This window comes from Pelodiscus sinensis, chromosome 9, assembly GCF_049634645.1.
Source record: "Pelodiscus sinensis isolate JC-2024 chromosome 9, ASM4963464v1, whole genome shotgun sequence".
In the NCBI taxonomy this organism is placed as follows: Eukaryota; Metazoa; Chordata; order Testudines; family Trionychidae; genus Pelodiscus; species Pelodiscus sinensis.
In genome coordinates, this window is record NC_134719.1 from 20,760,493 (window position 1) to 20,773,276 (window position 12,784).

The 12,784-nt window shown below is 42.8% G+C and overlaps 1 protein-coding gene across 1 annotated transcript in view; it reads left to right on the top strand.

The window, feature by feature from the left end:
* Nucleotides 1–12,784, top strand: part of LRRC7 (leucine rich repeat containing 7) — a 399,545-nt gene that overhangs the window by 315,429 nt on the left and 71,332 nt on the right. Inside the window, exon 17 of the mRNA XM_075936231.1 lies at nt 6,318–6,518. Coding sequence (XP_075792346.1) covers nt 6,318–6,518 — 201 coding nt within the window. The remainder of the gene's footprint in view (nt 1–6,317; nt 6,519–12,784) is intronic.

The window sequence follows — 12,784 nt, forward strand, 5'->3', positions numbered from 1 at the left end:
GCATAATCTCAAGACATTGCGCTCAGGAGGTACAAGAAAAGCAGCATAAATTACTAAATTGACACCTACCTAAATTGCAACACTTTCTAAAATAGTGTTACCAATTGATGAAGCCATAATGGAACTACGAATAATGCCAGTAGTCATATGGCAGAAACCAGCATCTATTTCCCCTACTAACTGAAGGGTGGATAGAAAATATTGTATACTGGCCAAGGGATGGATTTGCTCTTCGCCAACCCCCAGCCAAATTCACGGGTCGTGGATGTGGTTCACCATTAGTCCAAACAACCACAATTTAAATCCACTCCTCAAAATCAGGAACATAAAATGTTGGACCTATTGGAAAGAAAACTACACTCCTCTCCTACCTTTCAGTTCCAGATTTCCAATGATATAGTCCTCCTCACCCATTATGGCCATGCTAATTACACAAGACTCTTAGACTTTAAGGTCAGAAAGGACCATTTTGATCATTTGCACAATGCAAGCCACAGAATCTCACCCACCTGCTAGAATAATCCTCTCACCTATATCTCAGATATTGAAGTCCTTGAAACGATGGTTCAAAGACCCCAAGATGCAGAGAATCCTCCCACTAGTGACCTGTGCCCCATGCTACAGAGGAAGGCGAAAAACCTCCAGGGCCTCTGCCAATCTACCCTGGAAGAAAATTCCTTCTCAACTCCAAATATGACGATCAGCTAAACCCTGAGCATGTTGGCAAGACTCATGAGCTGTAGGAGCTCATAAATGATCTCCCTGAACAAAAAAAGACTGCTACTCCTGTCAGTCATGAAGGAGGGCCAATCCATCACCCGGACTGCATTACAAGCATCGATGGACATAGTGGACACGGGAGCCAGTGCGACGGCTACAACTATCGTTATGCGTTACACCTCATGGCTTCAGTCATCCAGCATTCCACATGAACTACAGATGAAAGTAGAAGACCTTCCTTTCGATAGGAGCCAATTGTTTGTGGCCAAAACAGACGAGGTCCTTTATTCAGTGAAGGATTCTCGCAGAACCCTATAAACGTTAGGCAAGTATACACAGCCTAGTAAGAGAAGGTATATACCTTACCAAAGACCGTGCAACAGTTCCTTCCACAGACATTAAAAAAAACATTTGAACAAAGGTCTAAACAACAACACAACAGAAGAAGGATTCAACATACTCAATCCATAGCACTTCAATTAGCAACATTGAAACAACAGTTTTGAAAGTGTGGTCAAGGGTTTGAGCGACCTTCCCCTAAGACCAGCACATGTATCCCATATATTCCACCACTGCCTAAGGCCTTTCTAGCACCAATGGGCTCTTATTACCAGTGACAACTGGGTCCTTGAGAAAATCAGAATGGGCTATACCAATCCCTTCATCTCTGTGCCCCGTATCCAACCCCATACCCTGTCCCTCTTCAGGGACCACTCTCACAAGTGTCTGTTGAAGCAGAGATACAAAAAAACTCATTTTGAGGGCAACAGAACCAGTTCCCTCAGAATTCCATGGTAGAGGGTTCTATTCAAATTATTTCTTTACATCAATGAAGACAGGAGGTTGTAGTCCCATTTTAGATCTCAGGAAACTCAACAAGTTTGTCTGCAACCACAAATTCAGGATGGTGACTTTAGGAACAATCATGCCTGCGTTGGACCAGGGCGACTGGTTCTCAGCCCTTGACCTTCTAGACACTTACATCCACATAGGTTTTTCAGATTTGCCGTAGGCAACTATCACTATCAGTACCTTGTTCTACCCTTCGGCGTGTCGATGGCACTCCTTGTGTTTTCCAAAACTCTGGCCATGGTGAATGTGTTTCTCAGACATCAGTGGGTCATTATATTCCCTTACCTAGATGATTGTCTAATCAAAGGTACTTCACAACAACAAACCCTAGCCATGATGAACACCACTCAGAAGGTCTTTTCCCATTTGGGCCTCCTAATAAACATACAAAAATCCACTCTGGAACCTACCCAGAAAATAGAATTCATTGGAGCATCACTAGACACAATTAATGCTGGTGCCACCCTCTCTGTCCATCGATTCCATACAATATGTGATCTCACATGGTGTTGCATGCCCCCATTACCAATGTTCAGACATGTATCCAAATTTTGAGGGACATGGCAGCCACCGCATGCGTTAGTCCAGAAAGGCTCCTCATGCTGCCTACAAGCATGGCTAGCATCAATTTACATCCCCAACCAGCACAGCTGTCCTTGCCACCTCTTGGACATGACTCCTAAATTCACCTCTGCTTAATGTGAGTACTGCTCTTTAGTCACCTGAGAAGAGCACCCACAGGGAAGTTACTCACCTACTGCAGTAACAATGGTTCTTCAATATGTGTGTCCCTGTGGATTCTCCACTACCCTCCCTTCTTCTCCACTACTTTGGAGTCCATTAAAGGATTTCCAGTAGAAAATGAATGGAGGTGACCAACACCGTGCATGCAGCTAACGGATGGAACAGCACGAGATGGCGACTGTGGATGCGGCGCGGGGCGGGAAGGCACTGCTAGGCTAAAAGTCTATGATCGCTGGTGCGAGGATGCACCAACACCTGAGTGGAGCATCCACAGGGACACACATCTCAAAGAACCATCCTTACTGTACAACGTGAGTAACTTCCTCTTCTTAATATCATTTGGACATTAATTATGAAAACACATGCATCCCAATATATTTTTATCTACTATAGCTTCCAGGGTATCTTTTACTACTAAATGTTAAAACAATGATAAACTGAGTCCCACTAAAGACTATTGTATTGTATGCCTCTTTATGTAGCTCATTTAGGGTATGTCTACACTGCAGGGCTTAACTCGAAATAAGCTACACAAATTGAGCTACGTCAATTGCATATCTTATTTTTTGAAATAAGGAGCATCTACACAACACTTATTTTGAAATAGAGCAGTCTTCCTCCGACTTCCCTTATTCCTCATACAATGAGGGTTACCGGAGTCAGAGTGGCTATGTCTAAACTGCAAGCCTCTTTCGAAAGAGGCTCTTTCGAAAGATACTTTCGAAAGAGCCTCTTTCGAAAGAGAGCGTCTAGACTGCACGTGGAACTTTCGAAAGAGCAAGCCGCTTTTTCGAAAGAAAGCACCCAGTGAGTCTGGATGCTCTCTTTCGAAGAAGCCCTATTTACATTCAAGAACGCCTTCTTTCGAAAGAAGCACTTTCGAAAAAAGGCGTTCTTCCTCGTGAAATGAGGTTTTCCGCCGTCGAAAGAAAAGCCGCGTTCTTTCGATTTAATTTCGAAAGAACGCGGCTGCAGTCTAGACGCAGGTGAAGTTTTTTTCGAAAAAAGGCTACTTTTTTCGAAAAAAACCCTGAGTCTGGACACAGCCAGTAAGAAGTTCTCTGGTTTGACAGTATGTTGACACTATTTCAAAATAACTACTTGCTCTGTAGATGCAAACTAAGGGTATGTCTACACTACCCCGCTAGTTCGAACTAGCGGGGTAATGTATGCATACCGCACTTGCTAATGAAGCCCGGGATTTGAATTTCCCGGGCTTCATTAGCATAAGCGGGGAGCCGCCATTTTTAAATCCCCGCTGCTTCGAACCCCGTGCAGCGCGGCTACATGGGGCTCGAACTAGGTAGTTCGGACTAGATTCCTATTCCGAACTACCGTTACTCCTCGTGAAACGAGGTGTACCGGTAGTTCGGAATAGGCACCCTAGTCCGAACTACCTAGTTCGAGCCCCGTGTAGCCGTGCTGCACGGGGTTCGAAGCAGCGGGGATTTAAAAATGGCGGCTCCCCGCTTATGCTAATGAAGCCCGGGAAATTCAAATCCCGGGCTTCATTAGCAAGTGCGGTATGCATACATTACCCTCCTAGTTCGAACTAGGAGGGTAGTGTAGACATACCCTAAGTTATTTTGGAATAGTGCTAGTTATTTCAAAATATTGTTGCAGTGTATATGTACCCTAAGATACAGTGTATTTTTCAGTATTCCTTGATTGTGAATATGGTATGATGTTTCCCAGTCACCCATAATGTTATATTGTGTTTTTACATTTAAATCATGGTCCAAATTTTGTGGTAAATCAAATGCATAATTGGGCCACATATAAATTGTATTTCTTTCAACTATAAATCAGCCATAGTTTCAGCCAGGCTATATTTTACACATCATTTCCATTTTTCCTGTCGGAGTTCCATATTAACTTGTAATATTGTAATCATAGATTTACATTTTGTATTAGAGCATGTCAAAACATATATACTTTATTAGAGTAAAGAACTGAATGCTAGTTCCCATAGCTTTCATATCAATAGATATCTGTTGCGTTTGGGGACCTCTGTTATATTTTCTATTTCATTCTGTATTATAGAAATTAAGATGCTATTATGTATATTTTAAGGTCTTAGTTATGCCACCCTAAGTCACACTGAGTAGTACAGGAAATCAGCAGGGCTATACAGGATTATCAGGTGTAAGGTGCAATACAGTGGACTCACTGTTAAGTCATGAAGGATTTATTCTTCTGATTTTGTTTTTGCATCATAATAGATTTCATTGACAGAAGTGCAAGCTACATGTACATATAAAAGAACAAATAGTTGCCCAATAGATTAGATTTTGCTCTCCATTATTCTGGTGCAAATCCAAAATAATTTCACTAAGTATAGTACAATTATTCTGAATTTTCACAGGTGTCAGTCAGAGGAGGATATGATCTGACATGACAGTGGTCTTGATCTGACAGTAGAATCTGAACCTCAGTGCTCTAATGTGGTTAAAAAAAAGAACATAAAGTGAAATATTCTGATCTATGATTGACATCAGATGTGCTATACTTTAGACTGACATTAGTACAGGCAGTCCCCGACTTACGTGGATCCGACTTATGTCGGATCCCTAGATACGAACAGGGTGAGGCAACTCCCGCACATGCGCAGCAGCATTTCCGGGGCTCGCTCACCTGGGTCCTAGGATCCTCCTCCTCCTCGGGCCGGCTCCGACTGGGGTCCCGCAGAGCTGCCGGGCAGAGGAAAAGTGCCTCCCCATGCCCGCTGCCCCCCCCCCCGCGGCCTCGCATCCTGCACGCCTCCCCCCTTCCCCCTGCCAGCAACAGGCTGCCCCCTCCCCTGAGCAACAGGCTGCCGAACAGCAGACAAAAGCAGCCTCTCCGCCCCTCCTCCCCCTATACATGCTGGGCTCCCTAGGCAAACAAAGACTCCACCAAAACAAACAAAGTGCTGGCCTCATTGTGTTAGCAAAAAAAGGACCCTCCTCCTAGAACCCTGGGTGGTGTGTGGAAATAAAGCTATTAGCTCAAAGCATGGTGCAGAGCTGTTTGGTATTTGATGAGTTACTCCTTTAGTCCTGAGTTTGTCACAGGGACAGAAATAGAGCAAAACAAACATTAGAGGGGAGTTATCCTTTCCCTATGCTATCCAAAATTAAAAAAAATGTTTGGCTAGAGTTTCCTCTACAATATGTACCAGTTCCGACTTACATACAAATTCAACTTAAGAACAAACCTACAGTCCCTATCTTGTACGTAACCCGGGGACTGCCTGTATAACCAAAATTAGATTCCAACCCATAGACTTTGGAAATGACTCATGATTAGGTAGGGGTGAAATTTTTCAAACTAAACTTTATAAATTTTAATATTTGATTTTTTAAATTGTTTCATCAAAAAAACTTTATTCTGACATTTTGAATCATTTTGATTTTTGATTGAAACTACTTTTTGAATTTTTCTTTAGTTTAATTTTTTAAAGGTAAAAATAATGATGTCAAATAACACAAAACATTCAGTCAGTAAACTAAAAAATCAGTTATTCACACAGGTCTATTCATAGGGCACGTCTTCACTTGCTCCCTAGTTTGAACTAGGATGCAAATGTAGGTGACCAAAATTGCTAATGAAGTGGGGATTTAAATATCCCACGCTTCATTAGCATAATCTCACCTGCGCACCATTTTTTGAGGAGTAACGTTAGTTCGAACCAAGGGGTTTGATTCAAACTAACACAGCCCAGAACACACTTCCTGGTTCAAAACAGCTGAGCTCCGAAACTGCACGCGGGCAAGATTATGCTAATGATATTTAAATCCCCGCTTCATTAGCAATTTTGGTTGCCTACATTTGCATCCCTAGTTCGAACTAGAGTGCAAGTGTAGACATACATGATGACCAATGTATGCAGCACATTTCTTAAATATTTTAATTCAATGCTTGTACATTATACACTTACCCATGGTACTATAGTCACAGATTTAACTTGCATGTTATTTTTATTTGGTGTTTGTGTTTTAATTCTTTTTATAAATATTTAGGTTGAAATAAATCTAAAACGTTATCCAACTCCATACCCAGAAGATTTAAAGAACATGGTAAAATCTGTTCAAAATCTGGTGGGCAAAACAAGCCATGGAGTGAGACCTGAGAACTCAATGCCGGCTGCCAACAGTGAGCAAACTATGAAAGAAAAATATGAGCACAAGTGGCCTATGGCAACAAAGGAGATTTCAGTGGAGGTAATATTACAATATTATTGTAGCTTTCAAGAGCTCAACGTGGGGTTACCTGGCTCCATTACATGACATTGTTATATCCTGATCTTAAAATCATAAGCAATTGTATCTGGTTTTAACTTGTTTATTAGAATCAGATAATTTTTTCCTAGTTTTTCTCTAAAATTAATTGATTTTCTCTAAAATTAAATTAATTAATTCTCATTTTCTTCAGTTTTCAGTCCGAGTTGATATAAAGATCTATTTTGCATTGTATGTGTGTCTGTAACTCCCCTAATGGCAATGAGACATACATAGCAGCAGCCGAATAGACTGTATAATAATTTACATCTCAATCATATACTCACAAATGTTTTCTTGATTCAGATATGTAATGTGAAATCTAATGATTTAGGATGAAATTCTGCCTTTTCCTCACATTAAGCCTGATCCTAAGGTCACTGAAGTCAACAAAAATCTTTCCATTGACTTCAGTGAACTTTGCATCAGGCTCATTGAATAGTATTTACTGCAGAAGTCCCATAGATGTCAATTGGACTACTTGTGAAGAAAGATACTATGCATTGTGAATGTGAGTTATGGAACATTCTCCTGAAAAAATAGATATTTATGAAGAGAAAGAAAATCCTTATATCATAAAAGGCTGCAGTTCTAATGTTGAAAGTTATCTCTGAAATATAGTACTATATATGGAGCCAAAGTAAGTAGGTTCAGTTCTTTTGATCTCAGTGGACATTTACTCACTTATACAATGTCTGAATTTAACTTCTTTTTAAACCAATTAATTACAGTTTTAAAACATTACTTACAGCTGTGATGATGCTTGCAGTACTTACTGATCATTTTATCATTCATCTGGAGCGATCCATGCAAGTCCCTACAAAACCCAAATTTTAAAAAGAAAATAAATTAGAAAGCAAAGTCAATCTTTATCAAATTTCCTTTATCTCTTTGTAAATTATCTGTTCTTTCAGTGATGTCCCCATGGGTGTTTCACTCTAGATGCTGGTATGTCCTTGTGCCAGCAATCAGAGATCTTTTCTAGCAGTGGCCTGCCATGCAGCACATGCACAGTTCCAAAGTTCCTCAGTTTTTATTCTTTTCCAAGTTTTTGAACTCTTCCCCTCAGTTTTTTCTACAAAAAAAAATATTTTTTTAAGTTTGTTTACCTGCGTTCTCCCCAGTTAAGATACTTGGTTCACCAGGATTCAAGAGGCGCAACTCATGTAGAAACGCTATGCCCGCCTTGCACAGGCATTCCTCTTATATAAAATGCCAGGGAGAAAGCCATCTCTCCTAGAAATGTCCTCATTGTTCTAATCTCACTATGTGACTGAGCCACCCACCTTAAGACTTTCTTCTATGAAAAGTTCCTCCAGCCAGCTCGAGATCACTCCCCTGCTTCTACAAGGAGTCAGTAGAGGGAAAACATCCCAATCTCAGACAAGAGGCATCCCTCCTCGTCTTTAGACAGGGCAAAGACAAAGGCCAGGACTTTTCCAGCCAGATCCCTACCCTTGGCACTGAGCTCCTTCAAAGAGAGCACTGCCAATAAGCCCCACACCTCCAGAATCATGTCAATGAAGCACAGCGCACTTCATAAATGTGTGCATTTGGAACCTAGGCACAAGTCCTTGGTACTGATGTAAACATCAGCACTGACAGTGATATGACCCGGGCTGATATGCAACTCCGACGCTGCCTCCAGCACTGATGGCACTGTCATCAGTACCAGCCAAGACGACACCACATAAGGATGCACCAAGATTCACAGCATATTCAGACTGACATCCAATCAGTACCACATTCACCAGGGCCTCAGCCCACTCCATATATTCTCTCGGATCTCTGGCACCATCGATATCAATGCGTGAGACAGACAAGGGACCATAAAGCCATTTTTCATCTCAACACTCATCACCGACACAGATATGCCCTCCCTGGCAGCCTCAATGAGCTAGATCCATTCATCTACCACCTTCTCTGCATTGGTATGGTCACCACTAGCCATTCCCACCACTGCCATAGCCGGGACAATGGCCACGATAGTGTGCATGGTCAATCTACAGGAGTTACCACACAGCATCTTCAACTCCTTCAAAAAGATGTGGTAAGTCCCTGCCATGATAGACTCACAACACTGCATTAAACTCTCCTGAACAACAGCAGTCCAAGGAAAAAGAGCCCATGTCAGAGATGGGCCAATGCACAGGAGATAGAACTGCAAGAAGTGCAGGAGAAGCAACACAGATAGGCTTCTCCACATCCTGCAGCCTTCGACACTTTCAAAAATAGCTCTCACTCTAAATGAAGCCATTCTCTACCCAGCCAACACCATCTGATAGGCACCCGCTTCTATCATGCCCACTAACAAGAGGGCAGACAGGAAATACTTTGTCCCTGCCAAGGTGCTGGACTTCCTTTTTTCACATCCACCTCCAAACTTGGTGGTGGACTCTGTCCATCACAGAGCCAAATATCCCCAATTCCAATCCAACCTCACGATAAGGACCATAAGCATCTCGACATACTGGGTAGAAAGGTTTATTCCTTGGCCACTCTATAATTGGAAGCAGTCAATTATTCGGCACTTCTCACCAATTACAACCACACCAATTACTCAAAGCTTCAAGATCTCATCCAGTTTGTCCCAGAACAGAAACTGCCTCAACTTCAGGTCATAGTTCAAGATGGTCACATCATCACACATGCAGCACTCCAAGCAGCCTCAGACATTGCAAATACTGCTGCATGCAGCACTGCCATGGTAATCATTATGCTCAGGGCCCGTGTCTACAAGCCTCGGGCATACCAAGAGAACTACAACTCAAAGTTGAGGACCTCCCCTTTGACAAGACCAGCCTATTTGCCAGTAAAACTGACAAGGACTTACACTTGATGAAAGACTCTCGCACTACCCTCAGAACATGGAAGATGTATACACAGTCGAATAAATACCGGAGGTATAACACTTACTCAAGCCCAACGTAGTCATATAGGCAGTCTAATAGGCCATACAACTTCAGACAAAGGCACAGACAATAAAAGTGCAGATTGAGCTGTAAGCAACAATTTAACACAAACCAACTGTCCATGTCAAAGCAGCAAATTTGAAGGTTTGGTCCAGGGCTCGAGCAATATCTCTGTTATACCACCGTCTATACCATCCAACCTTCAGTTTACCCATCAGTTATGGTCCTTTTTCCAACAATGGACCAAGATAACATCCTACCTGTGGGTTTTAGAGATCATCAGTCTGGGCTATTCCCGCTCCCTCTCTCCATCCCTCTTCAGGAACCCCTCTCACAAAAACCTCCTACAACTAGAGGTTCAACATTTGCTACAAATTGGAGCCATAAAACCAGTTCCTTTGGCCTATCAAGGAAGAAGTTTTTATTCTAAATACTTCTTCACCCAGAGGAAGACAGAGGGTCGGAGACCCATACTAGATCGCAGAAAGCTCAACAAGCACATAACATATTGACGGTTCAAGATGGTCACATTAGCAACCATCCTACTGGCATTAGACAATGGAGATTGGTTCTCAGCACTCAACCCCCAAGACACTTATTTTCATATGAAGATGCACTCAGCACACAGACATCTGAACACCACTCTATACCAAAAACCTATGGACCACTATGCCTGCCTACATGTCTCCAGCTTCCAACCTGGACACAGCACGTGATCCATCATTTACAGCCAAGCACTAAGGTACAACCTCATTTGCTCCAACCCTTCAGACAGAGACAAACACCTACAAGTTCTACACCAAGCATTCTTGAAACTACAGTACCCATCTGAGGAAGTGAAGAAACAGATCAACAGAGCCAGATGTATACCCAGAAGCCTCCTGCTACAAGACAGGCCCAACAAAGAAAATAACAGAACACCACTGACCATCACCTACAGTCCCCAGCTAAAACCTCTCCAACACATCATCAGCGATCTACAACCCATCCTGGACAATAATCACTCACTCTCACAGACCTTGGGAGGCAGGCCAGTCCTCGCCTACAGACAACCCACCAACCTGAAGCAAATTCTCACCAGCAACTATACACCACACCACAGTAACTCTAACTCTGGAACCAATCCCTGCAATAAACCTAGATGCCATCTCTGTCCACATATCTACGCCAGCAACACCATCACAGGACCTAACCACATCAGCCACACCATTACAGGCTCATTCACTTGCACATCGCCCAACGTAATATATGCAAACATGTGCCAGCAATGCCCCTCTGCCATATACATCAGCCAAACTGGACAGTCCCTATGTAAAAGAATAAACGGATCCAAATCAGATATCAGGAATGGCAATACACAAAAACCTGTAGGAGAACACTTCAGTCTCCCTGGACACACAGTAGCAGATTTAAAAGTAGCCATCCTGCAACAACAAAAATTTTAAAACAGACTTCAAAGAGAAACTACAGAGCTACAATTCATCTGCAAATTTGATACTATCAATTTAGGATTAAACAAAGACTGTGAATGGCTAGCCAACTACAAAAGTAGTTTCTCCTCTCTTGGTATTCACACCTCCACATCAGCTGCTAGAAGTGGGCCTTATCCTCCCTGACTGCATTAACCTCGTTATCTCTAACCTTATTCTTGATTGGAACTCTTTTCTTAAGCCTGTATATTTATACCTGCCTCTGGAATTTCTACTACATCTGACGAAGTGAGTCTTTGCCCATGAAAGCTTATGCTCCAATAAATCTGTTAGTCTATAAGGTGCCACAGGACTTCTCGTTGATCTCTCAGTGAAGGTTGTATTTCTCATAGCCATCATATCCGGCAGATGTATAGGGGAAATAGCAGCTTTGATGGCAGATTTCCTTTACACAATTTTCAGCAAGGACAAGGTCACACTTAGACCTCATCCAAAATTCCTCCCAAAATCCTCATACCCTTCCATATTAATGAACCAATCCAATTCCCTGCATTCTATCCAAAGCCACACGACAATGTGATTCAAGCAGCATTACACATCTTCAATGTCCAATGAGCGATCGCTTTTTATTTCGATGGGACCAAGTCCTGGAGAAAATCCACAAGACATTTTATCTCCTTTGCCAAACACTTGAAAGGACAAGCTGTCTCCTCCCACTGAATATCAAAATGGATCTCCTCTTGCATCCATATGTATTACACCATCCATAACAAGCCACCTGTCATCACAGTTCACTCCACCAGATCAGTGGCTTTGACTACAGTTTTCCTCAACAGTGTCCCATGGAAGACATTTGCAGAGCACCAAACTGGTCTTCCAAATATACATATGCCAAACACTACACTCTGACTTCTGGTCTCATCCCAACAACATCGGTGGGTTACACTCTTCTCTCCACTGTCTCTGGGGCAAGACTCCAAAACACACCTCCACAAGATGGACATTGCTCTTGAGGCACCTAGTGTGGAGCACCCACGGCAACATCACTCAAAGAAGAAGAGAGACTTACTCACACCTTGTGCAGTAATGGGAGTTCTTCGAGATGTGTGTTCCTATGTGTTCTCCATGACCCTCCCTCCTCTTCTACTTTGGAGCCACTTCGAGGCACGTCCAAGGTAAAGAAGGAATGGAGGTGCCACATCGTGCATGCCAGTAACAGATACTAATGGCATGAGTAGACACCACTGCATATGCATGGGGCGGCAGGGCATTGTTAGAAAAGATCTCAGATCACTGGTGCAAAGACGCACCAGCACCTAGGGTGTGTCTAGACTACATGCCTCCTTCGACGGAGGCATGTAGATTAGCCAGATCAGAAGAGGGAAATGAAGCCGCGATTAAAATAATCGCGGCTTCATTTAAATTTAAATGGCTGCCCCGATCTGCCGATCAGCTGTTTGTCGGCAGATCGGGGGAGTCTGGACGCGATGCCCCGACAAAGAAGCCTTTCTTCATCGACACAGGTAAACCTGGTTTCACGAGGCTTACCTGTGTCGATGAAGAAAGGCTTCTTTGTCGGGGCATCGCGTCCAGACTCCCCCGATCTGCCGACAAACAGCTGATTGGCAGATCGGGGCAGCCATTTAAATTTAAATGAAGCCGCGATTATTTTAATCGCGGCTTCATTTCCCTCTTCCGATCTGGCTAATCTACATGCCTCCGTCGAAGGAGGCATGTAGTCTAGACACACCCCTAGAGTGCAGCACCCATGGGACACACATCTCAAAGAACTCTCTTTATTGCACAAGGTGAGTAATTCTCTCTTATGATTGGTTCATTATTCTTGAAAGGTTATTATTCCCAGTGG